This window comes from Empidonax traillii, unplaced genomic scaffold (genome assembly GCF_003031625.1).
Source record: "Empidonax traillii isolate 1590-97213 ecotype Southwest subspecies unplaced genomic scaffold, ASM303162v1 scaffold80:size1517328, whole genome shotgun sequence".
NCBI classification, from domain to species: Eukaryota; Metazoa; Chordata; class Aves; order Passeriformes; family Tyrannidae; genus Empidonax; species Empidonax traillii.
The window spans coordinates 1,102,346-1,130,306 of NW_020955273.1; the positions used below are offsets into that span (position 1 = coordinate 1,102,346).

Here is a 27,961-nt window from a genome sequence, read left to right on the forward strand (position 1 = left end):
GCTTTTAAACATATTGAAGTAAGAATAGCTCCCATCTGAATGTTAGAGATAAAAACTAGTATTTTACTGATTTATTCAGTCACTTCTGCAGTTATAAGGACTCGCAGGTGCTACTGGCCTCTACTATGTTTATATCATTTAGGCATAACAATTTCATAGAGAATTATATCTTGCTTCATGAACAGAGTGAAGAATCAGAATTCTTCACTCAGTTGTGGAATGAAAGAAAAATGTTGTACAGGTGATTTCATTCCATTAAGACACTTTATCTGTTACTTCAGCTAATATGAAACTTTCTTCTTTGCATTAATGCATTTATTTCTCTGAATTTTTGTGCTTGTAGCTGTTGGACATTATTTTTCTAGCAGGACAGATTTGTAACTGTGTGGCTTAGATATCAGAGCTTTCTTGTGAATTGTTTGAGCAGCTTATGATTTGCTTCCTTTCAGGAAACCAAATGCATCATTACTACAGGAAGTTCAGTCTTCACCAGGCACTGTCAGCACTCTGACTTCTGTGCTGCGTGAAGGGATGTGCCCACGAGCAGCAGGCAAAAGTTCATTTAGCTTTTTTTTTTCCTTCTTCTTCTTACTATATTGAATTCGTGTAATGGAGGTTGTGTATGAAAACTGGCCAGGATGAGTGGGTTTTTCCAGCTGAGTCAGAAAGAGGTCTTCCTAGGTCGTTTTTCTATAACACAGTAAATAAGCAGTTAAGTAAAAAACATTTGCCTTTGTGCTAAGTATTGATGACAATGATTTCGTGCTAAGTGAATTCAGTTTTGAATTGAGCAAACAAATCTCTTTGTTGAAAAGTGTTTATATTCTGATAAATACCATTGCCTTTCCCTTTAGCAGATGAAACTACTAGTTTTGAGTAGAACAAAGTTAAACTGCCCGAGAGGTGGGGAAGGGAAATGGCAGTGAGCTGTGATACAGAAATGCAGGCTTTAGTCCTCAGTTGCTAGTGGTTTTGAATCTAGGAAACTAAAAAAGAGAATTTAAGTTTTTCAAGGATTCTGATAAGAGGACTTTTTAAAGTGTTTTCTCAAGAATCTTATTTCTACAGCTTGCAAAAAAGCATTTTGATCGAGGGAAGCCAGTTGATGTAATCTTTTTAGATTTCAGTAAAGCTTTCAGTACTGTCTCTCACAGTATCCTTCTGGACAAACATGGCATGTTGTAGATGAGCAATTGGCTCACAGGTAGAGCACAGAGGATAATAGTGAATGGGGTAACATCAGACTTGTGGCCTGTCACTAGTGGGTTCTGTGGGGCTCCATCTTAGGCCCTGTGCTCAACATCTTCATAAAATACTTGGACATCGGACTGGAAGGGATACTGAGCAAGTTTGCAGCTGACACAAAACAGAGGAGCTGTTGACTCCCTCAGAGGCAGAGAGGCCCTGCAGAGAGAGCTCCACAAATTAGAGGACTGGGCAATCACCAAATATTTGAAGTTCAACAAGGGAAAGTGCTGGATTCTGCAGCTGGGATGGGGCCACCCTGGATGTTTGCACAGACTGGGGAATGAGATACTGGAAAGTAGTGCCACGGAAAGGGACATGGGGGTCCTGGTTGATGGCAATTTGAATATGAGTCAACAATGCCCTGGCAGCCGGGAGGCCCAACTGTGTCCTGGGGGGCATCGGGCAAAGCATCACCAGCTGGTCAAGGGAGGTGATTGTCCCACTCTGCTCTGCACTGGTGAGGCCTCACCTTGAATATTGTGTGCAGTTTTGGGCACCTCAATATAAAAAAAGTATTAAACTACTAGAGAGTGTCCAAAGGAGGGCAACAAAGATGGTGAAGGGCCTTGAGGAGAAGCTGTATGAGGAGCAACTGGCTGAAGGGACCAAGTGAACAACACTTGGTCCCTTCAGCCTGGAGAAGAAGAGACTGAGGGAAGACCTCACTGCATTTACAACTTCCTCGTGAGGGGAAGAGGAGGGGCAGACATTGATCTCTTCTCTGTGGTGACCAATGACAGGACCCGAGGGAATGGCCTGAAGTTGTGTCAGGGGAGGTTTAGGTTGGATATTAGAAAGAAGTTCTTCACCCAGAGGGTAGTTGGGTGCTGGAACAGACTCCCCAGGGAAGTGGTCACAGCACCAAGCCTGACAGAGTTCAAGAAGCATTTGAACAACACTCTCAGGCGCATGGTGTGACTCTTGGGGATGGTCCTGTACAGGGCCAGGAGTTGGACTGGATGATCCTTGTGGATCCCTTCCAACTCAGCATATTCTGTGATTCTGTGTTTTGGGTTAGATTGTGCCATATCACCTCAAGGCACACCAAAACAGTTAGTTCAAAAGAGGAAAAAGAGCTCTCATTTCTAGCTCATCGTGATGCCAAGCTGTTGTGTTAGTAGCGCAGAGCAGCCCAAGAGACAGCTTTGGTGACAGTAGCTCTGCCTGGACTTTCTGTGTGTGAATCAAAATCTGGAGTCCCTGGACTTCTTTGGGATGGGGAATCCCACTCATCTTGCCCACAGGCATAGCAGCCATGTGGATTGGTGAAGAGGATCCTGAGCCCATCTGCGACCTGCTTGCCATGAGGGAATTCCTGTAGCTGAAGGACGTCCATATCAGAGTCTAACCCTTCTCAGTGTGTTTAATGTTGTCTGTGCAGATCCATGCTGCTTCTCTTTCTCATCACACTTGGCTTTTTAAGGATCAGGAAATGGATGGACACTTGTTGCTCTCTTTACTACGTTTCCACATCTTTTTTCTCCTACTGACAATCACTCTACTAACTATGCAGTCTGTAGTAATGAAAAGTCAGGTCATGAAGAGTTATTGTTGTGGACCTCAAGTCCTCACCCTGCTTTCTAAAACAGAATTTTCATTTTCCATTATGCTGCTATTGCTGAATGTGACTGATTTTTGGCCTGAGCTCCAGAAGCCTCTCTGACCTCAAGCAGAAGGGGAGCTATTGGTTCAGCGCTAGATCACTGTATAAGTATGATGTGTTTATTATCTATTATCTTTGTTTTATTTCACTGCTTATCAACTAAGATTTATAATTTAATTCTTTTCTTACTTATAAAATTTGTAGCAAATACTTCAGATCTAGTGGGATTTTGCTTGTGATTTTTTTTGCTTCTTCTTCCATACTCTTTTGTGCCCTCACAGACTGAAGTGACTCAGCTCACTATGTATTTTTTCCCTTTGTCTCCTTCCCCTCCAGTGCTGTCTTTTTCTGGGTGGTTGCTATCTGCTCTTTTTTCTTTTGATGTTTTTGCTCTACTATTTTTTTAATAATGTAAAATCCTAAGTTTTACACTGTTCCTCATAGTTACCATCCATTTGCTTCTCCTGTTCCATTTTCTTTGCCGTTGTGCTTGCTTGCTTTCTTTCTTTGGTTTTCTTGAACTTGCTATAAGCTGATGCCAAACTTAGCATCAGCTATAAATTGCAAGAAAGAGTATCAGAGAGAAAATAAGTTCAGCAATGGAATCAGAAACTCAGTTATCAATGTATCTGCTTCTAGTTTTGTACTGATATTCGCGGATACTCTACTGTGTTTCCCTGATACCTTTTTATATTATCCTCTCTTTGTTGCTGTCGTGTCTTTATTCCTGTTTTTTATTTCTGCATCTGATTAGTATTATTAATAGTAACATTGGGTATTACTTACAATTATAGAGATTAAAAAAGACAGTGCACTGAGAGCAGGTGGTCACACTTGAGATGGAACACTTTTTGGGATCTTCTGAAATTCTGTTACTTACGTGAGTGAGGAGTAGAAATCAAGGGAGCAGTGAACATGAAAGGAATTACTCATTCCAAGCATTTGCTTTCATGTTCTTTTTAAAACCAAGCACAGCTAGTTTATGTGTGTTTTCTGTGTGAGTTTAGCTGAGCACTGTAATCTTGACATCTGAAAACTCAGTATATATAGTTAGTGGAAAATAAACCCGACCTCTGTATATTTTTTCACTCAGAGGCAAATGGTGAATAGGCTAGCCTTGAGAAGCTGTTTGCCTCACCATCCCACATTCTTTCCTGTAGTGAAACAGTGTCTAGTTTGTCAGTGGTTGCTGGGGTTTTGAGGAAGGGAGCAGGGGATGCTGTAGGCAAAAGGACCTGTTTGTGCACTTGCTCAGGTTATGGCTGTTAATGACATTGAGGTTATCGCTCCTGTCTGGTACATCCTGCTGTGCCGCTTATGAGGCAATACCCAGCAAGTGATATCCTGTTGTTTGTAGCTTCTCTTTGATGTTTATTATTTGATTTGGGAACAAGTAATACAATGGTGAAGGTGCATCAAAACTGTTTCAAATATTTGACTTAATGTCTTAAATTCCATGGGACACCAGTGTGTCTTTATACAATGGTATAACTACATGTTGTAGTAGGTACTAATTGCATAACTACTGTAATGTCATGCCAACAGCTTGGATTACCTTTTTTTTTGTGTGTGTGTGTGTCTAGTGGTTAATTAACCTGCCTTTTAAAATTAGAGCTTCAAAAGCAAAGCATTCTGTTCCTCAATCAGATGGGATTGTATTGGGTTTGCACCCCTTGTATCCCATAGCATTTCAGAGACTGTCTTTACATTTATGAAAGTACTAGTTATTTGTGTTGGAGAAATAGATCGATTTCATCGCTTTAAGAATTAACAAAAAGCTAATTCTCTGATTCTTAATTCATTGACTATTTTGTTCTCAGATCCAGTTTCTACAAGCCACTGGGCATTTAAAAGCAAGATTTAAAAACAATCAAAAACCTCTGCCAATTAGATTAATAAATTATCTGTGTAGAAAATATGGAACAAAATAACTAAGCATTTCACTTTTAATTAAAAAAACTCCCTTAAATAAAACAAAAACCCAACAAACAACAAACTAGCAGCAGTAGTAGTGAATATGCTAAACACCATAAATATGCCCTAGGAGTGTTAGAATGGTGACCATGAGTAAATCTGCCATTCCACCTCTGTGAAACTGTTACCACTGCCATATATAGTTGTAATGCTATGAAACGTAAGAGCGAATACAGTGCAATTCTTTTCCAGTCCTAACAGAATGTGAGAGAAGAAAAATGGATAGATAAACGTTGCAAGTGGAAAGCTTGCAGTAAAATTTCCCACTTCTGAACACAGCTTTATATAGAAATTTATTCCTAAATTTATGGGCGTTTGTTACCTATAATGCCCTGGTTTGTGTTTGGCTCTTGTATTTTTCTGTGGTGGATTCCTGTTCTTTGTTCTCAAGAAGTGACAAACTCTATAATACAGTAAGAACTATAGTCTACTTTAGGTAGATGTAGCTTCACAATCATTGCATTATGTGAATTATCTTTATTTCTAATTATATTATGATCTACCAAGAATTTCCAGATCATCTGTAAAGCTTATCATAGTTGCCAATATTTGCAGTCTCAGAAAAAACATTGCTGATAACAGCAAGATATGTGTATGATAAAGAAGGAGAATTTATTGACAATCCAGTGGTAATTAGAAGCCAAAGGGTATTTTGATTCTGAGATAACTGTTACAAGATAGGTAACTAAAAAATTTAGGGATTTACTCAGTTTAACAAAGATTAAAAATTTGCTGTTGCTATCGTTAATCAGCAGGCATTTATTCATTTTGCAAAATCACATCAGGAAAGAGGATTTGTAAATAGAGAAATTCACTCCCTATTTTCAGTGGGAATGCTTATCACCTTTGTAAACCTCTGGCTACCAGCCCTTTTCATGCTTCCCTGTGGTAACTGGATCTTTCTGGGTATGTCAAAGACATCTTTATACAATTCCTGTAACCCTTCAAACAGTGTGTAAGGTCCTGCAGTGCTTCCAAAGGAAGGCTTTGGTGTCTTTGCACAGATGTAAGAGTACTTTTGGCACTGTCTTGTGCACTTGTATTGCCTTCTCAACCCATAAACATGCATACATACACGTGTTTGCCATTCTTGTCCACCCTTCACCAACTAGGAGCTAATGGGATACAATGTCTTTTTCCTTTGTCCTCTGTCAGTCTCACTGCTGTTATACCAGGTGTTCCCTGGATGTGTTCTCAGACGTACTTTAACAAAGTGTTCTCAGTGTGGATCCTGTAAAACTCGTACCAGCAATTTTACTACGGTATTTTCATTACAAAAGGCATCTTGTTTCATAATAATATGTTGTATTCATTTTGAAGATGTCCTCACATCTTACAAGAAGCAATTCTAAAAAGGTGGTAGATGCTGTTAGTTGGTACTTTGTTTTCCTTGTAAAGTCAGCATGGTATAAAAAATTCAGTGTGAAAAAATGATTTTTAAAGGTAGATGATGCCTTGATGGTACCTTGTTATTTAGTTAATGTATGCCTTCTGTGATATGGTAGCTGCAGTATATGCTATTTATGTCACAGAAAATATTCAAAAATAATTGCTGACAAAAGCTACTTCACAGGTTGACTCAGAGGTACATCTTGTAATCTGAATGTTAATATTCTGGATAGCTAGGCAGAGAAAACTATTGATGTAGTTTGAAGATCGTGTAGAGACTAGTCAGGATTTTAGTTAGGGAAGTGGGCATGGAGAGGGATTGAGATACTTGAGTTTTCCCAGCTTCACTGAAATTTTATGTCTATTGAGTGTATAATTCATACAATATGTAATATTTTTGAAAAGGTAAGATTTTTTGCTAGTCAGTTGGAAATGTTGACTTTTATATCTCACGGATTTATGTCTTTTCCAGAAGCAATTTAGAATCTCCTTAATTTTACTCTAGAATCCAAGCAGCCCCTGGTTTTACTGTGCAATTCTTGACTATCTATCACCTGCTTTATTTTTTCCCTTAAGCTTAGGTTGGTGTTACAAAGAAGCACTGTTAAAAAACGGAGGTCTGATTCTTACCTCCATTACATATGATCTATTTCCATGTGATCCATGCAGAGGATGGAGGAGCAGCTACCACTGAGATCAAACAGTTTTTCCAGCTCAAATTATCATGTAGGTCTTGGCTTTCAGTTTTAATGGACCCAGTCAGGACCTCTGTATTTCCAAAAAGGAGATCATCCTTTTATTGTGGTTGTAGCTGTTTTGGGAGCAGAGAAATGTTGAGAATGTTGTCAAGTGAAATGATATGTTGCGTTTTCTCAGTAATACAGTTTTTACACCCAGGAGTTGAGCATTTTATTCCTCTCTCATTGACCTGCAAAAATATTGATTCTGTGGCCTTTGTTATCATAAACTATTGTGTCATAGATGAAGGTAAACAGCATTCTTACCTCTCTGGGTGTGTAGTCAGATAACCCAGGCTGCAAACTGGAAAGTATTTTTCCAATCAGGCTCATTGGCCGGCCTAGCAAACTCCACGGGTATCTGTATCAGCTGCCTTGGAATTGCTTTTGATGTGATTAGGCTACTAATTATCTGTCTCAATTCTTTTCTCCCTCCTGATGTTTTCTTTTGATTTACTTTGACTCAGAGTCTGCATTCAGTGCATGTTTGTTTTTGTATTTTGTCTAAAATCCTTAATGATAGCTTAGACTGTCCTCTTTTGGTTGAGAGTTTCCCTCTGTTGACATACATTTTTCTGTTAAATGGGTGCATCAGGATTTTTTCTTAGCTGGTGCTTTGCAAGGTGTAAAAACAATGTTTGGTCAGGGTGCATATATATGTGCATATTTGTTTAAAGGGTGCTAAGGGTTTTACAGTCTGAAAGAGAATGTGCGTAGTTACTTCAAAGCCATAATAAATGTTTACTACTCAAATTCACCAGATAGTAACCTTACAATTAAATTGTTATGTAAAGTTAGTTATATAACAGCAGAAGTTATTGTATTAAGGCCCACTTTGCAAGGAAACCAATGACAAAGAAGCCGTGAAACATGCTAATAAATTGTATGCTATAGCAATATATTGACTTTTTATTGCTTTTCCACAGGCAGCAGATTCCTGTACAGTTATTATTACCTACATTATCTGCTAGTTTCCTATCAAAAAAGATTCAGTCTATTGAATCATTAATCTAATATTTATCATTCTTATTGAAAATCCACTAGTGTTAGCACTGTATAAAATATTGACTTAAATATACTGGTTTTGCTGAAGATTAAAAACATATTAACCTGAAAAGCACAGTATTTCCTAGGACATTTTAAAACTACTCATTGTGGATATTTGAAATGCCAATTTTTCTATGTTGTCTGAGGAATGATTTTTTTCTTAAATCTTTAACATATAGTAAGTGACCAGTCCCATCCTGATTTGAAGATGCTGAGTGTTCATCCAACACATATTTGAAATTTTGATGTGTATTGCATTAGTTACTGAATATCAAGAATAAAATTTTTACTCATACATAGAGTGTAAAATGGGATCTTTTGTAGCAGCACACGGTCTGTTTAGAATGATATAACAGGCGCTGAATGTTCAGATATCAAACAAAATGCCATCTTTCTGTAGAAAAGAGGTGTCAAAAAGTTTCTTTGTACCTTTAACGCATGTGATTATGTAGTACAAAATGCAGAGTTTGTAAAATTTCTTGAATATACAGGCAAAAAATGAATAATTCAAAACAACTCATAAGTTCTACATTCTATTGTATCTTTTATAACGCAGGCAGAAGATAGCATTGTGTTCCCAGTAGAGCTGAATTTGCACAAGTTACACCTCGGAAAATGCCAGATGGTCTATGGTCTACTTTTGAGAGCTGTCACATATGTAAAGATTTGAAAAAAGAAAGACAGCTGAATGAGAGCAGTGGATCATTAAAGAGAGAGTGAGAGTCCCTGGGTATCACTGTGTTTTAAGAAGCATTGTGTCGTTCCTCATATTACACCTTTTTTTTTTTTTTTTTTTTAAGATATACACAACCTTTTAAAAATAAGGTAAAAATATTTCTGTTTTAAACTGAGGTGGTTGTGGTTTAATCTGTCAGTTGCTTTTGTTCTTTATGCTAGAATGCGGTCATATGGTTCCTAATTGGTTTCAAGTGTATTTTAACCATAATATTCAAGTCTCCCTAGTGCAAAATTATCAATAAAGTTAAAATAAATTTAAATTGAGATAACTAATCCATTTGGGGTTTTATTCCATTTTGATTTGACCTGGATATAACATTTGAATAGTGTAAAGCCAGTCAGCTAAAAAGTTGTATGTTAATGCTAGAAGACTCAAGTACTTTGGGAACAGGATAAGTTAATAAAAAATTAAAATTAGAAAAACATAGAAAACTCCAAAACCCTTAGTAAAAATAATAATAAAAGCAAAACCAAAATTGTTTAGATATTCCAAGACTTTTCATTCACCCACAATTTGACAGAAACACATCTAATTTTTAAGATTGAATTTTGGATAATTTGTCAAGTTATTGTATCATAGCAAAGACCCCAAAATACACAAACAATTGTAAGCTGCCACCACCAATTTAGCTGGCTTGGAAAAGGTCGTAACTGCCAGTTTTAGAAACCGGCATCAGACACACAGAATTTTTAGAATAGTCTTTTAGAATAGTATAGAATAACTTTTGTTTATAGAGGAAGGTTAACCCCTCCCCGGTAATTCTACTTTATTGTTGCAACTGCACCACTTCACAGTTGGGGATCATAGGCAGTGCAGACTGAGGAAGCATCATTACATGGACCATGAAAAATACTGTTCCTTAATGATGCAATTTACATTTAAGTGAGATAATGAAAATAAACTTCTTGGGTGCTATGGACGTAAACACTGAATTTTAGAGAGTAAAATTTTGATTTCTGATGTTGACAGATATTTTTGACTGTGGTTAGCTCTCTGTTGCCTATTTTTAAAATGGAATGAATGACTTGATTTTTAACAAAATAGATTTTCCACATACATGGAAAGGGAATCTACACAAAGGGTTCCTGGTAGTATATTTTTAATGATTCTTATTCATACAGGAAAAAACTCCCTAAAAAATTTGTTTTGGGACCTTTATATAAGTCTGGAGAAGTTCATTAAATATATACTACAAATTCAATTTCAAAGTGAAGAAAGTGCCTTGCTTCTGTTTGTAGATTTTGCAAACACTAATGCAAAATTGAAGGAGAAGCATTATCAGAAGAAGCTTTGAAGAAGCATTTTCAGCATTGTCAATAAAAAAGTCTTTGGACAACAATTAATTGTTCAGGTATCAATGTTTTACTCCTGCTCTGTTGGCTTGGAGGTTTGTGAGCAGTTACTGCTGGTAATGGAAGTGAATGATCTTTAATCTTTGTCTTCCCTGTAAAATCTTTGGGGAGGCTAAAACCTAAATGTTTCCTCCAGCCCTCTCTTTATTTGCAGAAACAGAAAATTATCACTTTAGTCAAGTAGGTTCAAGCATGGTTACTTTGACCTAGATTGATGTGGGCAGTCAAGTCTATCTTCTGAAAATCTTAGTGGCTATGAGCAAAAAAATCAAATGGTAAGAAAAAAAAATGAACCATTTCATACTTAAATTATTCGCCTGTTGAATGTGTCTAGGATGTAAAGTTTAAGATTGGTACGAAGTTTAGTCTGAAAAAGTTTATGATAGTTGGAGGCAGCAATCTCAGAATGATGTCAGTGTCTTGAATAAAAGGGAAGCATTGAGACTTTGTTAGGCAAATTTAGAACTGAGAATCTTTTTATAGACCATGCTGGTCTATATGACCCAGTCATATTTGTCTGAAAATTTGGTGACTTGTACCTGAAGTGATCGCTGGAGATGTTTCTTTTTAAAGAGAACTAATTAAAATTATCTATCTGTTTTATTACCTTGGACACAATGTAGTATATATATTATTGTGTATTGTGTACATCTGAAAATGGATGTGAACCATCTGAAAAGAGAATGAACTGCAGCACTGTTTTTCTTTACCCCTGGCACTAATTTCTCTTCAGTTGAGTCTCTAGTAGAATCTAGACTTTCTCCTTGATATAAAATTTATAAATAGTTGGAGATTGGACTGTCTGAAAACCTCTTTATGTCCAAGCATGATGCAGTAGTGTTTTGATTAGGAGAGGTGATTAAGCCTGTTTTTTGATTGTGAAATTTTGGTGTGTTACTATTTGTATAGTTTAATTAGTTTTCCAATGAAGTCTGCATTTTTTTCTAAATAAGAATTGTCAAATTGAAATCACTTTTGTATTACAAAGCTTTACATAAAAAAAAAAAAAAAACAAAAACCCTGCATCTTTTCTTTGGTTACAGACTTTAAATACACAGGCAGTCTCTTTTCTATGTTATTATAGTTATGCTTCTTTATTGATACAGTAGCTCAACAGAGAATGATCAAGTTTCATGCTTACTCATTAGAATGAGTTTATAACATGTACTCTCAGAGTCTTAACTAGGTCACTGCAGATTCTTGCCTTAACAAGTTTTGTATTTTTTTTATCTTTGACCATTTCAGTGTGTTGCCATTAAATTCCCAACTGGCCCACTACAGCTATTTCTAAAATTGTGGTTCTGAGTTGAGGAATATGAAGGAGGGAACTCTGGCTTGCCACAACTGTTTGAATGCATGTGCCTTCTGGTTACCTCCTCCTTAAAACCAGATTTTGATTGGTTTTGTACTTCCCAGCAATCCATGATCTTTATGAATTAAGCTCAAAATGTTGTTAGTTACCTGGATACTCCCATTCTTCTTTAATATACTGGTCTGTGATGGCTGTGTGTTGGGGGACCCCTACTGTGTCACTAAGGTTATTTTCTGAAGACTGACAGGTTGACCAACCTGCAACTTAACTTCTGGTACTGCGGTCTGTATATTCACTCCAATATCTTTTTCTCTCATTTGATTGTATTTCCACCATTATTCACTTGGCTCCCTTAGTACAAGTTTATCTCAGTTTTGCTACTTTGTTTGCCACACTTTTTCCTTTCTTCAAACTGCTTGCCTTATTCTCTCTGTGTAATTCATAGAGTCTTGCAAACCTTTCCTTGCAGTGCCAAATGGGGAATCTAGGCCTCATGCATACATGATATGCTTTTTGAATGCCTAATAATATTTTTAATTTAGAGATATTTTTTGCTTTCTTTTTTTGATGGGGGAATGTTAAATTGTCAGTCTGTAGTTAGATCAATAAGAGCAATGACAGTTCCATTCCCAGTCTAGCCTAAAATGTTCAGTTATCAATTTACAATTTAAATTAACCCTTTCTTTCTTTCCTTTTAAGCGCAACCTCAACGTTTGCCTCAGCCAAATACTTCAGCACTGGAAAGGGGTGAGGAAGAAAGTGGCAAAATCCAGAATGGCCACGTGGGTCTGAGTAATGGAAGTGGACTTCACAACGGGGTCAAGCACATGCCTGCAGATAACAGAACACTTTCAGCTCCTGTTTCAGAAAAAATGCACAGAAAAATTCAATCCACCTTGTCTGTCAACAGCAACAGCAGCAAGAAGAGTAAAATAAGCTCTGTATTTTCTCAAAAGCCAGGTACTTCACCAGAAGGTAAGCTGATATTCTTAATTTAAAAACCCCAATCTGAATAAAGACCATCCAAGCCCCATTCTCACCAAACATTACACAATTAACTGAAAGTAATTGAAGTGTGTGAACTCATGCTCCAGAAGCAAATAGAACCCATTATAATAAAAGACATGCTTCGTTCCCAAAAGAAAATAGTAAGTATTTGAAGGAAAGGAAAGCAATTGGAGAGTTCTTGCTTTCAAACATTTGATCAATATCGTCTGATAATGGATAAGTCTCTGTAGTTAGTATCCTGAACTGATAGAAACTCCTGTCAACATTGTCACATATGTATCAGAAAAAAACACTAAAGTACTACTAGTTCAAAGCATAGTAAATATTTAAATCCAGTAATGGTAGGCTCCATGAGGGTAGACTTTGCTTTTGAAATATTCTGTTAACAGATATCCTGGCTAACCATGAAGTCTGAACACTAGATAATAAAATTTCAACCTGTCCTTCAGTGTTTAGCATGCCTTATGCTATATTTGGGCTGTAAATAATGTGCACGAAAATGCTTCATAGTCCTTCTGCACAGCTTAAATAAGAAGAAATAAATAATTTCCCTTATGTTTTAGCTCTGTCTCTGTGTTCTCACTGCTTGCAATTACACTCATGGTCCCAGAGTTCCTGAGTCTCTCCTTGATCCACTGCCTTCCCATTAGCACTAATATACTCGATGAGCTTTGCTATTGCCCATTACGAGAAGGGTACAGGTGCGCTGTAAATTTTATTGGTTTGAGGCAGGCATAGATGAGACTGGTTGAAAAAAACCCTCCAGACCATGGGTACAAACACAGATTCTTAAAGAAATGGGAGACAGTACTGTTCAGTGAAATGGGGAGGATTCTCAGCCTAGATGAAAGGAAGAGGGATCAGAAGGACTGCATGTAGTGGCCTGAACGAAGTCTACTGATGTCAGTGGAGTGACTTCTCTTGACTTCAACTACTTCACTCAAACTTACTCAGTGAATCTGTGTAGTGATATCAAGAATGGCTTCACTCAGACTGTTCCATGGGCTGGTCTCCCTTGTTGTTGTTTATTTTTATGTTTATCTTCAAGAACCTACTGTTATTTTTCTTTTGTACTTTCAGTCCTCTAATGTTTCTTTCCAAAATCACAACTTCATACTTCCTGTATTCCCTTTTCTGTTATGTGAAGTTTCTGTTATATGGAGTTCACCCTCCAGCCTGATATTTTTCTTATATGTTTTTCCTCAGTGCACTTTCAAAAAAACTTAAGAGACCCAGATCTGTTCATATGACTGTACAAAGCGCAGGCCTCTGAATTTAAGAAATTCAACCTCTGAAAAAAAAAACACCTGCAGAGTTCTAAAGAGACAGTGCCTTCCCTGTCCTTTCCCCTATACAATTAATTGTGGCAAACACTTTTTTTTCTTCTAAAATTATATTGTAATAAGTACAGTTGATGGGATTTTTTTGTTGTTTAGTAAGCATGAAAAAAAATTATGTCAAATTACTGAATATTTGAGAAGAAAATTAATAAGATACCTTCAGATTTGGCTTTAACGTCTGATTTTAATATCCAACACATGATTGGGTTAGTTGCCTGAAACTTACAATATTTTTATGTACAGTCAGAAATGTTGTTATTTTTAAAGGCATATATGTGTAGAATTTAGATAATTGCATTGTGTTGTCAAAGTACAGATACAGGATAATTCTTACTGTTACATTTGGTTTCTTGAGTCACCTAATAGCTAAAATTAAATATAGTTAATATTGTACATCTAACGTTCTAATGCTCTAATTTTGAAAGTGGGAAATTGGATATATGCTCTCAATAGCTTGACCAGTGCTGCTAATGTCTGCAGCTCTAAGTTTTCTGTTAACTAATCTGACTGAAGCACAAGTTTTATTGTGCAATGATTAAAGTATGTCTGGTGTATTGGGATATGCCAAAAAGAGAATATTTGTTTTTTAAAATAATTTTCTGTTTCTGAAATTTATTTTACTTTGCAGTTCTCTGACAGACATGTTTTATATTTGTGCAACCACATCTGCATGCACACATGTACAACCCTTCTGACAGTTTCTTCAGCTTTTAATGTACCCTATGGGGGCTTCATGGGGCAACTATAAGCTATAAGGAATACTCTTATCAAGCTGTTGCCTTGCAGGAAGTATCGTTACATACTTTCTCTGTCCTATCATCCCACAGTGTCTTTTATAAAATGCACAGTCAGAGACTCTAGCAATGATCACTTGAAATATCTAAATATTTATATAATATATATATATATATAAAATAATACAAATTGAAATTGATTTATCCATAATTTAAAAATAATTTTGTTATTACTATAAGTCATGTTAACCCCTTGTGACTACTTCTGGAAGATCTGCTCTCTGATATCTGGTAAAAAAGCCTTATATAATTAGGCAGGTTATTTGTTCGAAGGAGTTTAATTGCATTTGAACCATATATATATATATATATACATATATATATTTGATTAATACATCTAACTATACCAAGCCAGAAGGGTATATCAGTAAGCTCAGTGACTGAGGATTGCATAGACACTCTTTCAAAATGGTATACATAGTTTAATTTGAACCTAACTTCTATAACTTCGATGAATGATGAATCATACTTTTATGGGCAAAGAGACGTTTTTCTGAGCCATTGCCTCGTCTGATCCAATGACGTTTCTGTAGCAACTATTGAAAAGACTTACAGGAAGATGGAAAAGATAGGAAACGATTGGAAATTATTTGCAATATTGCTTAACTGCTTGGCTTTGCTTTAACTTGTACTATGTTAACCTCATAAGCCACTGGTTACTGCTGAAGAGCTGCTGGGTTTGAATTTACTTGAAGGTGTGTGTTTGTGTTTGGATACATCTATATAGTAATATAACTTCTATGCAGTACCTTATGTAGTCTTATGGAGAAAGAGACAACCTATATTTATTTTGAACTGTGAGTATGGAATGATGGATCACCTGAATTAACTCACCAACTTAGTTTAATGTGACATCCAGAAAATTTTAGTAGAAAGAAGTGCAGGTAAACTTGTACACTTATAGATATTTCTATTAATTTTATTTTTGCTATTTCTTGTGTAACATCTTGGATTTTGTAATCTAATTAATAGAGTTTTAATAATTAATTCATAGATTTTCTAATTAATAGATTAATTAATTTTCAGGTTAAAACCTGAAAATACACATCCTGAATTTTCACTGCATCTGCCTTGTCTCCCTCCCTGAGTGTTCTGCTCTGTTGTCAGTCAGGAGAATAGCTGAAATCAAGTGAAGGAAAGTGGCCAGAGAAAAGAAAGAGATAATGTCCTCAGAAGGAAGAGAGGTGAGAATTCTAGTTGTCAAGTTGTTTAGAACATAGAAAAGAGAAAATATTTTTCACCTTTTCTTATTCCCTTCCAAAAGCTGCATTCTTCTTGATTCTTCTTAAAGGACAAGATATGAACATTTCTGGAGCACCACAGCTATTTGCAATGCAAGGGAAGTCCAGGTCTGGTACTTACTTTGCTCTAAAATATCGTATCTGTTGACAGAACAGAAAGCCTGGAAGGGCTTGAAGCAGGATCGAATCAAGAAACATTTGGGCTTTCCATCCATTCTGTGTGGGAGCTTATTTGGACTCATGCTTATTTAAAATGTAGCGTGCTGCTTCATATACTGCACGTTTCTGTATATGCACTAGAAAACTAAAAGAAGTTCAGTGTTACTTTACCCTGAATATCTCATCTTCCCATGAAGGTCAGTAGTGCTCTTGTTGGCCTCCAAAGTACTAGACAGTTCTAATGCAAGCTGTGAAGTCCTCGATCCCCCCAAATTTCCCCCATTATAGTTAAGAACTCTTATTAATTGTTCCAACTGCAAAATCTCATTCTGCTGTGGGTCACATCTTATGAACTTTTGGAATTGAAGCTGTATTGGAAATGCTTAAAATGTAGCAGAAATTTTGGTAGCGGTAGTATAAAAGCATTAAAACCTCCTTTTTTCAAATGAGTCAGTTGTATATATGACCCTGGGATTAGCTCGGTTACTGCATGGTGCTAATAAAGCCAAGGTTGTGGGTTCAATCCCTATACAGGCCATACACTTAAGATTTGGACTTGATCTTTGTGGGTCCCTTCCAACTCATAATATTTTGTGATTCTGTCATATGCAGTTGTGTCAGCATTCCAGAATATGCTGTTTAGAAACACATCCAGTGAGACTTAGGAGGGTGTGAGTGTACTCGCTAGCTCTGCTTTTCCTCTGCATCTATTATTAATCCATATTGTCCCTGAAGAAATCTTACTCAGCTCCATTACTTACACTACAAAAAGCCAAAGTATTTATGAAATAATAGGAGTGTCACTCTTAAAAAGCAGTTTTTAAACACTGTTTCAGTTCTAAAGATTTTTCAAACGTGCTAGATAGGTTTCAGTACATATTGGGAATTAAAAAAAAAAATTAACTCAAAGAAATTTTAATAATATTTTAAGTTATTGATGCCATAGGTGTCACAGTTCGTCCAGAATTCTGGTTGGTAGACCACTAACAATGAGAATTGTTACTGTCTTGCCTTGTTATGAGTAGTGGAGAAAAACGACTTGGAAACATGAAAAAGCAATTGTAAATGAGTAATAAGGAAGACAGCCTAACTGCTGTGTTCAGAAGCATCTATATGTGTCCAGAGCAACTTAAAGAAAAGAGGAGATCTAAATGAGACAACAGTGAGGCAGCAGAACGTAGATTTAGATGTCAGGAAAGGAAGAAAAATGAGTAACTGAATACCTACGTATGTGTATCAGAGTAGTGGAAGGTAAGTAATAATGACATATGCAGATTTGGAGGAGGAAAGGGAAGAAGTTGGGCAGGGGGAGGGATGGAAGAGGAATTTAATTGAGGAGGTAGACAGGGCCAAAGTAACTACTTACTATTTTGTAAAAACCAAACTGAATTTTTCCTACCAAAACTTATGAAACTTGATGTTATACAGTTTTTGAATCAAAGCAATCTGTTATGAGAAGTTAAGGATGGAGAGAGGGAATACAGGGTTCAATTCAGTTTTGAAATGGAGCTCTTGCTCTTGGTCAAGTTGGGAACTCACAAGTTACTATGTCTGTTAGGGAAGTTCCCACAGCTCAAGTTATTTTTTGATAATTTGAGTTTAATGCGGTATTTCACATATTCAAAAGGCTTTGAGCATACACAACTAGTGTATTCATTTGGAAACAGTAGATGGTTAAACGATGCTGAGCAGATCATGAGCCTGCCTCCTCTATGTACAGTGAGATCTATTCTTCATTCCATCCCACACTTTCTAAACCAGAAAGACACTAGAAGGCATCTTCTTTACAATGTTTTGTTTTTAGGATAGGTCTTTAGGAAGTGTAATAAGGCTAGATGCAGGAGTGAGGTAGGTAAAGAAAGCCTGCAGCATAGAAGTGAAGCTCTGGGAAAGGACAGGCAATGCAGACTTGCCAACACATTGGAGTTGCCACTCGTACTTTTCCAGAAGAAAAGCATGAAGCAAGCTTCCTCAACTTTCTGGGCTGTATATCTTATGCTGCTGAGCTTAGAGATATGATGAACAATTTCACCCAATGTGTGGGGTTTTTTTAAATCCAGTGTTTAAAATTCAACATTTCAGGGTGCATTTGGATGAGACTTCCCTCACCTCCTCCCCCTTCTTTTTAGTATAATGCAACTTCATCTGTTCTAGATGTTGAATCCAAGCATGGAGTTCGTGGGCACTATTTAACTCATGCTGCTGACTACATTAATTTATTACAGTTTCCCAAGTGATACTGATGGCTTAACTGAAGACAAAGCAAGTCCAGCAAATACCCTTTATGTTAAGCCAGGGTCTTAACAACCACTAGGTGCATATCCATAGAAAGTAGTGAGCAGTCCTAGCACAGCAGCAGACTTTTACTTGAATTAGGAGTGTTTTACTTTGGTTTATATAATTTTATATAAACAGAAAAATTGTTTTCAGTAAACTGTACATTCCTTTTGGGCACATGATTTTCAATAGGATTGGGTTGGGTTATTTTCCTCTTGAGTGACATAAGACCAGCAGTAAGTTTTCTTTTATAAACTCTTCAGTCATTTGATCAGTATTATTTACTGACATTTGGTAAGAGCAATGAATAGCATAGTATTGCAAAATTATCTGCTGGCCATCTCTCTCTCTCAGTCTTTCTTTGTTTTTTAAGCATACATACTCTCTGAAATCCATCCCATAGCATTAAGTGGCATTTGGGCAGCTACTTGTTAGTATCCTGCCAATCTCTTTATTTGGGCAAAAATTTTCATTAACTTTTAGAAATTGATTGAAAGTGGATTTATGTCTGAGCAGGAATTGCTAAACAGTGGGGTTTTTTGTTAGACAAGGTTATATCAGAACAGAGTTGTCAGTCAGGCAGTGGGTAAATAGTAGTATCATATGGGCAAATGTGTGGTTTTTTAAGAAGGCATTTTGAAGAATGCTGTGTTTTAAGCAAAGTTTACCTTTTTTTCTGCACAGAAGTCTTGGAAGATAATTTATATATTGTTTAAGAGGAGTGAGTGGAAAACAGGGCCCGTACCAAAAACAAGTCTTCCCACAGCATCCATTTTAAAAGGTCATGGCCTAGCTAGCATCTAGCTAGTCTCAGTATTTGCAGTGATGAGCATTGGCAATGAAAACTTCAGATTCTAAGGAGGTCTTAGGTATTGGAAATTAGCAGATTTCTTAGTATATCTGTATGTTTGAAATGGATCATTTTACTCCTGAGGTTATATCTGTGTCTCCTCTTTGGGGCTCCTCTCTTGCGGCAGCCAGTGGCAAGTTCCCCATATAGCACGATCTTAGGGAAGCGGTAGTCCTGCTTCCTGGATATCGATATCACCTGGGGAGTCTTTCTGCTGTGCCTTCTGCAAGCGGACTTGACTATCTCGCATTGGCCTTTTTAGCCATCAGCACGCTTGTAGTAAGCGTGGGTAGAGCCCTTCTCAAATCTTCATTCGCGAAGCCCAACCATGACGATATATCTGTATCAAGAGTTTGGAATATAAGCTTTGATGAAAGTTTTCATGTGTTTTGCAACTGATGTGATTTGCCTGATCAGGCAACATTTTAAGTTTCTTGATCAACAGAGATAGCTATTATTTGAAATGCCAAAATATCACATATGCTAGGCTTTGTAACTGTGTTTTCCCCTGTCTAAAAAAAAGTCGCTCTATTATCTAGAGATAACTGTACTCCTTGCAACATGTCAGTTTATTTTCCTACCTTTTTTATTTTTCTGGGAGCATTTTCCTGGGTGCAATGGGTTTTCTCAAAAGAAAGGGGATGGGTAGCAGAGGCTGTGCATGAACCCCGTATGCTGCAGGATCGGTGGGAGGTGTGAAGGCTGCATGCCACTGCTCGGTAGTTTTATGCCTCACCTCTGTGCAGTGCACGCTCTTAAAAAACCTGTGCCGGGGTGGTTTCTTGTTGGCTGGCTGTGCTGCTTTGGCTGTGGGTTGTCTCAGCCGTTGGCGCTGTGTATTCATCCCTGCCACTGCCAGCCCCACACTGCCAGACTGCGGGATGCCTGTAGCACTTGCTGGGGCTTCTGTTCAGGGCTCTGCAGGGGCCCAGAGTAAGCCCCCGCTGAAGACCTCAGCTTCACTTTGATTGTGGGTTTGCCCTTTTTGATTCTCTCTGTGAGACAGCAGAGTGCCTGGAGATTTGTTTTGAGTTGTCTGAACTTGGTGAATATAGTTAGTAAGAAGCTGACCAAGGTCACCATTGTGTGAGTTTATTTACCATTGCAGACATGAAAACCTTTTATCATATGTGACCTGCCTGCTTAGTATGAAAGCTTTTTGGGTCAGTTTGTGACAGGTTGGTGTCAAACATTATAAAAGCAGGACATATGAGCCTGCACGTGCATTTCTCTGAACGTTTTTCAATTCACCTTTTGTGTCCCTTGTACAGTTTCGATGGTCTCTTAAAAGTCTATTTCTTAACTAGAGCCGCACCTTTTCATAAAAGGAGATGATAAAAGGGAAATTGAAATTAAAAAAATATTTATTTGAGTATTTGAAAGGAATTGGATACTAGGGTATGCGAAGATTTTAGAAGTAAAAAGTGGTATGCACATGCAGATGTTTAAAGACATGGACAAACATAAAAATTGTTTTATTGTTGATATTGTTTCTTTTCCTTTAATGAACATAGCCGTTATAACTGGGGTAAGTTATAAGTGGGGCCTTTTGGGCTTTGAATGACAAACTGTTTACACAGTTTGAAGGGACTTTAGGCCTATTTCTTGTCTGGATATTGTCTGTGGTTACATTTATAACCCCTTAAAGTAGATGTTATATGTACCGTATACAGTCTTTGGTTAAATCTGCACAAAGTAGGTGAATATATGTGTATCATATAAAGCAGTAGAAACTTGGATGTGTTGGCTGTGTTTCTCTTTGTCTTGGCATTGTTTAACAGATTTGATGAAGTTTTGCAACAAATCTGTAGCTTTTGGGGATGTGCCAAAAGACTAAAAAAACACTTTTACTTGCATTGGTTTTGAAAAATGCCATGTAGAATGACCCTTTTAACGTCAGGTCTAGCTTTCATACCAGGCAAAATGAAAGAATAATTGAAGATAAGCTTGAGTGTCTTAAAGCTCATCTTTTTTCCCCAAATGTGACTTGGTCTAATAAAATATGCTATCACTGCCTACAGAACAAACCTATTGTAATTTATGCCATTTAGCATAGCTTTGGGGAGCTTGGATCGTAGACAAATGTGATACTGTACTTTGGTGAAATCAAATGCATTTGATAAAGGAACTAAGGTAGATATACTAGTTTGGAATATTTTTTTTTCTTTCAAAGTTTACCCCTATACAGTGTTTGCACCCCACATCCTCACTTTTGTATAGTGCCAATCTGTAGTGCAGCCTTTCTCCATTAATTAGAAAAAAGTGTATTATAAGAATTGAAAAGTACTGGAAATTTGAGACTGCTGTGGTGTAGTGTGGCAGTTCTCAGGAAAAGGTTATCTTCAGTAATGGTTGGCCTATGTAATGAGACTTAAATACATTCACAGAGAAAGAAATTAGTTTAATGAAAACTCAAACCTCAAGAAACTTCAGAGTTAACTTATTATCAACAGTACTGCATCCTGAACACCAAGGCTGATGGAGCTTGGTCCTCAATAAAGACATACCCCTAATTCTTAATTGCATTAATACATCTAATGGGAAAAGAAGAATGAGAAAATCTCTAATTCTTAAAAAAACCCCAACCAAATAAAAAAAACCCACAAAGAAATAGATACTTTTAAGATAACACCAGTGTTATCTGTATCATTTCTTTGTTAGAAAAGACTAAAATATACTCACAAACACACTGCCAGACATTAAAGTAATTAAGTTTATAAATATATAAATTATGTTTACTTCTAGTTGGATTAAAGTGTTCCACTCCTCACTCATCTGAAAAAAAAAAATAGGATTTTGATGTGGTAAGGTTAAAGAGTGGAAGTTAAATATACTCTTTATTCTTAACATGTTGAAAAAGTTTTGAAATTTGGAATAATCTGTAATTTAAAATAGTCTCCTTGGTCTTGTAATCACAAAAAAATTACTGAAGTGTCTTATGCAAAAACTAAAATATATTGTAGTAGTCCCCAGCATAGTAATGAAAAGCTTGTGGTCATCTCTTTTGAAGTGATCTTTATATATAGCACCTTCATGGCTGCATTCCACTGATCATGTCACCCAGCAACAGCAGTCAAAGGAAGTGTTTTTTGGCTGTATAACCTTTTACTGTGGAACTAACAGGTTGCTGCAGGAATATGTGTTTTAGAAAAGGATGAGTTTTGTGTGGCATATAGGTTTATTATTACTATGAAAACACACTGTGACTGTATTTTTATCTTATAATTGCATTTCTTGATAAGAAGCTAAGAAATAGGGGTAATTTATGGAAGAAATTATTCTTCCACCCATTTTATCCAACTGTATTACAACCCTTTAGAGTCGTGATTCTGAATTCAGCAAGTTAGGTAGGTCTAGGTAACAGCATGCTTTGTCATGTGTTAAATAATTGCTACCTGGATAGCTATTAAAAGTCAATATCATGAAGAACATAAAAGCATGATTATTTCAAGTTTGTCCTTGAAATGTGGATCAAAGTTTATGTTCATTGTACAAATGAGTCATTGCAAGAATAGAGAGCAGTAAAGGATATCTCTACTTTATGTTAATTGTTTGTGGAGGTTAAGTAAAATTGTTATATAAAGATTTTCTGAATGGAAAATTAGTTTTTCCATCTGGGGAGAAGGAAATAAAAATAAAGAGGAGGTAAAAAAAATCCTTTTAGCATTTCAGTCAGTGAAGAAGAGATGGAAAAAGAGACCCTCTACAGAGTTTCCATAATAACACTAGTGGCCAAAATTTCTTACCAGGTCTTGGACAATTTTTGCTAACTTTTACCTTTTAAATACTTTTATTTGGATCAACACATCCTCTTCTTGTAAGTCTTGATTTGATGGGTTTTGTAGATTAGGTGGGAAAAGTTCTTTTGCAGGTCCAGAAAGTGCTTTCTGAATGTTGTCCCTTTTGTTTAACCCATGAACTCTGTCTCTGGCCCATCAATAAATACGTATAATGTCTGTGAATGTTTACTTCTTCCTGCAGTTTTTCATATCCTGCATGAAGCAGGCAAGATTCGTTTGAGTATCTTATTTTTTCAGTACCAAAACACATAAAATTTTATTGTGGTGTACTAAAACATTTGTAGAACAACATTTGTTGTTGTTGTGTTAGCTTCTTTCAGCTGTATTTTAAGGACGTGAAATAGTAAAACCTCAATTCCTCACATATGAAGGCTTCTTAGATAGAACTCTTGGCTTCTTTATCTTTTCCCTTCATATTAAAAGAAAATCTGAAAGGAGATTGTACCTGAACAAATCTAACACCATCTCCATGACAACCAGCTGATTAATCGCTATCGGTCTGGCTTTGGTCCTCTTCAGTGAACTGATACTCCCCAGCTTTTTTTAACATGTCTTCTGTGTTTTCTATGAAGGTCATTTATTTAGTGACAGTTTGACATTGTGAAAAACAGCCTTTTAATGCAAGCAACAACTTTCTTTAAAAGCAGCCTTATCTTACCTGTGGTTTCCTCTCAGTTTTACTTCTCGAACAGGGAGTTTTTAAGGTTAGGGGTTTTTTTCCCCCTTCTTGCTTTTTCTGACATTTCAGTTTTCTTTTGAGCGTAAATGTTCATTATGAGTGTCACTAGCTCAGACTTAATGACATTGCAGTACAGGTATATCCAAGCTAAGTGTTGTATCTAAGTAGTATAGGAAGTGGGAGTGGGCTAAGAGCTCATGTAGTTACTTTGCTTCTTGGGAGAGATTTTGCATGTCTGAACCTCTGTTGCTGCATGGCTGTAAGTATTTATTCATGCTTGCTTGTGTAAAGTCATCATTGCACTACCCTGCAGTCAGAGTTTCTGCAATGTTAGATGTGTTTTGAATCAATCAAGATACTTGTCATAGCTCCTACATAATTTTTTCTTTTATAAATTTGTTAAGAAGGCCTGATAATAGTGCAACTGTTGCAAGTAATTGCAAGTTTTCCCCTATGACAGAAGTAACAGCCTGTGAACTGTAAGAACATAACCTCTATAGAACATAACATCTGTAGGTGGTCAGACCAATTGCCCATGTGGCTCAATATCCTGTCATTCCTAACAGCATCTCATAGAAGATACTGGTGATAGAAAGAGTGAGATTCTGCAGGATATTTTCCCTAGAACATTTTCCCAATTTACACCTGTCCGTGGCTAAAGAGTTCAAGGTTTTCAAGCAGTAAAAAGAAGAATGAAAGCTGAGTCTAGGAAGGAAGTATTTCTCCATCCTGAAAACTTCTGTTTTTAAGTTTTCATTTTCTTTCTATTGACTATTCACTGCCTCTTAAAAATTAAATGTGTTTATACATATAATTATGTACAATTGAGTATACCCCTCACTCCTGGAGTCTCCTTTTCACTTGCACTTGTTTGGTTCCAATCTTTGTGTTTACTTGTCATGTCTCATGGATGTATTCTTTGAAGTTATTTCATGTATTTACTCTTTGGGTGCTGTATTTTTTGCAGATGGTTTGTGGGACACCTTAATTATATTACATCATTACATAGTACTTATAAGACATGGATATTGATGTTCAGGTGTAGTTATAAACTCTATTGAAGATTAAAGTAGTGCATTAAAAGGTTTGCCAGTAGATTCGTGTAGAAAAGCAATAGAAAAATCTGTTTTGACTGAATATATTACGTACTGTTGAAAGTAAGAAATGCATTAAACATGCTGTTATGGTGTTTCTAAGGTGCACATAAAACAATACAGGAAGTAAAAATGTTTAGGCAACTCCTTTATTTTCCTTCATAATTACCAAGCAAACAAAACAGATTTAGAAGGGTCAGATGCACTGGAAGAGGCTGAAAATAATTTTAGGTATTTTCCTTCACTAGCTGTTTTGCTAATTTTATTATTTTCAATCACTTTGTATAAGAAGTTACAACTGAAGGTAACAGATACAGATATTTTACATAATAAATGACTGGAGGAATTTATTAAAGCAGATGTTTAGTACTTGGGATTTGCATATAGGGAAGTGGTGACAAGAGACTTGCACCAAAACCAGTCCTGAATTGTAGATGACTTATGCTGCAGAAATGATCATGAAGATGGGAAACATTTTTTGTGGTGTTAGTTTATATTTAGTCTGAATAATTTTCATTCAGCTACTTATTTGACATAGTGATATATCTGGATTTACAATAACCTATTAATTATTTCCTCTTTTTTTTGTTTTTGTTTGTTTGTTTGTTTTGTTTTGTTTTGTTTTTTGTTGTTTTTAATTGTTTTGTTTTGTTTGTTTTGCTTGGTCATGATGTGCTACTGAACTATTACATATGAAGATTGCTGTGTTCACTGTATCCTGGCTTGCTTGTTCTGTGAATTTTTCACCCTCTGTAACATTGTTCTGGGACAAGCATCCTGTGGCATCTGCACATCGGAAGCCTGCTGCTGTTGCTGTGGGGACGAGATGGGAGATGACTGTAACTGCCCATGTGATATGGACTGTGGCATAATGGACGCATGTTGTGAATCTTCAGATTGCTTGGAGATCTGCATGGAATGCTGTGGGATCTGCTTCCCATCATGAAATATTTATCCCTTTTTATTTTATTCTCTGTAAAACTGGAGAGCTTTTCTTTAAAAACATTTAAAGAAAGACAAGATAAGATTTTCACACAACCAACTGGTATTGCACTGCTCATTCCCTTTATGGTTTTTTTAAAAGCAATCCTCAAATCTGTATTCTAACACAGGTTGTATAGTTTTGTATGTGAAACTAAAGCTACATTCCAGCTTCCTTTTGTCTTTGCAAATGGAAGACCTTGTTGAAACCAAATTATAGGCCTGGTACACAGGCTGTATGAAGGCAAAATTGCCATTTGAATTGAGTGATAGGTTTTTGGTCAGAGAACAGACTGCAGAGCAAATCCTTACCTACTTTAATATTTAAACATTCAAATGCCTTCATGCATAACATGCCTTTATGGACTTTCTGAAAATCAAAATATCTTTATTTCTATCTCTTTGGGTTGAAAGCAACTTTGCTCTATTATTTTAAACTTAATTCAAATGCCAGCATCAGAAATATGCTGTTGTTTTTGCTACAGTGGTCAAGTTAGCAATATTTCTTTTGATTTTAGTATCTCATTGGTTTGAGAGAGAGATTCCTGGTATTTTCCATTGTCAGTATTGATGCTATCTAAAAAAATGTAGTTAAGTGTAAGTTTTGCCATGGACTAGAAGAGTACCAAGATTTCTTTGTTATCAATCAAGACAGAATAGAGAGCTTATATTTTACTTCAGTACTATTATTACTTGAAATGCTTCTTTTTAGAAAGAGACTTTTGAAATCTGTGTAGGCATGAAATATATCCTTAGAGTAACAAACTAATAGACTAACAAATCTCCAAAATTTGGTTATAAGGGGGAAATTATTAGAAGTTAACTCAAGAATCTAACCTGTGCTTTAAGTAGCACAGTCAGTGTTTGCGGCCTTAGAGCCAGTGTCACAAAAGTTAGTATTTATTTCTTCACTGTGTGAGAAAGATCCACAGAGGGTAGCAGAATTTACCCCAAATATAAAGACCAAATTAAAACTCACTTGACCAAGGAATTCTGTCATTGAATGCAAAAAGCAAGTGAAAAAATGTTTATAAAAAGGGTTATCACATTCTGAGATTTAGGTAATCAAGATACCCATTTTCTTTACCACCTGCTAGTTTCTTCCCTCCATGTCTGAACTTTTCTTTGTAAACCACCTATACGTCTTGATCTCACATACTTAAACTTTCCTATCCATACTTCAGAATTTCCATTTGTAGATTGCTGGATCTCATAAATTTAGGCCTTGTTATAAGAATCATCAATAGCCAATAGTATATATGTGTTGAGTGAATTGACCATAAATGTCTCTTTATTCTTTAGTGAATTCAGTTTATGCAAATGTGACAAGCTAAAGATCACAGGAGTGTGAAGCTAAGTCAACAAATTGTCTAATATTAACCAAAGCTTCTTCTTGTGAACACTGACTAGTAGTGCCTACTACTGCAACTTATCACTGAAGGTAACATAACCGAATCCTCAGCTATACTGGGGAGCTGGGAAGTGTTACATTTTGCCTTAACATATGCAATATTGTGGTGTACTCTGATACCATGTGGATTCACCCATGTGGATTCATGCAGAGGGTGTCCTAGTCTGGTTTTTGATTTTGATTTTTTTTTCCATGTTTTGGGCCAAATTCTGATCTATGTGGTATCAACTAAGTGCATTTCCGTTCATGTCACAATTTTCCATTGGTTTAGCTCCAGTTAGAGAGCAAAAAAATATTATGATAATAGGCAGGCTAATAAGGAATCACATAGCTTAACTGATAAATTCCCAGCGCTCAGAATCTGGCCCATGGGGCTCAATTATGACTCCTAAAAGTCTGAGCCACACTGGGAAGGGGAAAGAGGTGCCTTGGTTGAGTGGCATTGCCTGGAGCCATTTTACCTTTGTAAGGCATAATGCCTCTGGGGAAATTGGGGGCATCACAGTAAGCACTGGGACTCAATGCACCTTGGGAAAAGTCAAGACAGTGCTTTGTCCATTGTAGGTCTGTAGTTGACACCATCGTGGTGGGACATGTTCTCCGGGGCTAGGCAGCACCATGAACTGTCTTCCCTCATGTCCTTCTGGTGGCAGAGAGGTGAATTATGGGTGTTTCTTGGCTAAATGTGCCTTTGGGGACAGAGAAGTGGTCTTCCAATCTCTTGTCCTACCCCAATATCCATGCCTGCTGGAGCAGTTCCAGTTTTGTGCTTGGAAAACTGCACATTTGTATGTCATGCTTTTAAAATACTAGATCTTACTAAACATTACTTTTACCACAGGATGATATGATTTAAAAAAATAAAAAAAGAAAATACCAATCTAGGGAGTCCTTTTCCTGTGTAAAAGTTACCTATACAGTTTGGC

General features: G+C 36.6%; 1 protein-coding gene across 4 annotated transcripts in view; it reads left to right on the forward strand.

The window, feature by feature from the left end:
• MDFIC (MyoD family inhibitor domain containing) overlaps window positions 1–27,205 on the forward strand; it is a 51,903-nt gene extending 24,698 nt beyond the window's left edge. For all 4 annotated transcript variants that reach the window (XM_027880946.1, XM_027880947.1, XM_027880948.1 and 1 more), the window contains exons 4-5: window positions 12,101–12,376; window positions 25,342–27,205. In XM_027880946.1, coding sequence (XP_027736747.1) covers window positions 12,101–12,376; window positions 25,342–25,589 — 524 coding nt within the window. In that variant the 3' untranslated portion in view covers window positions 25,590–27,205. The remainder of the gene's footprint in view (window positions 1–12,100; window positions 12,377–25,341) is intronic.
• The last annotated feature ends 756 nt before the right edge of the window (window positions 27,206–27,961 follow it).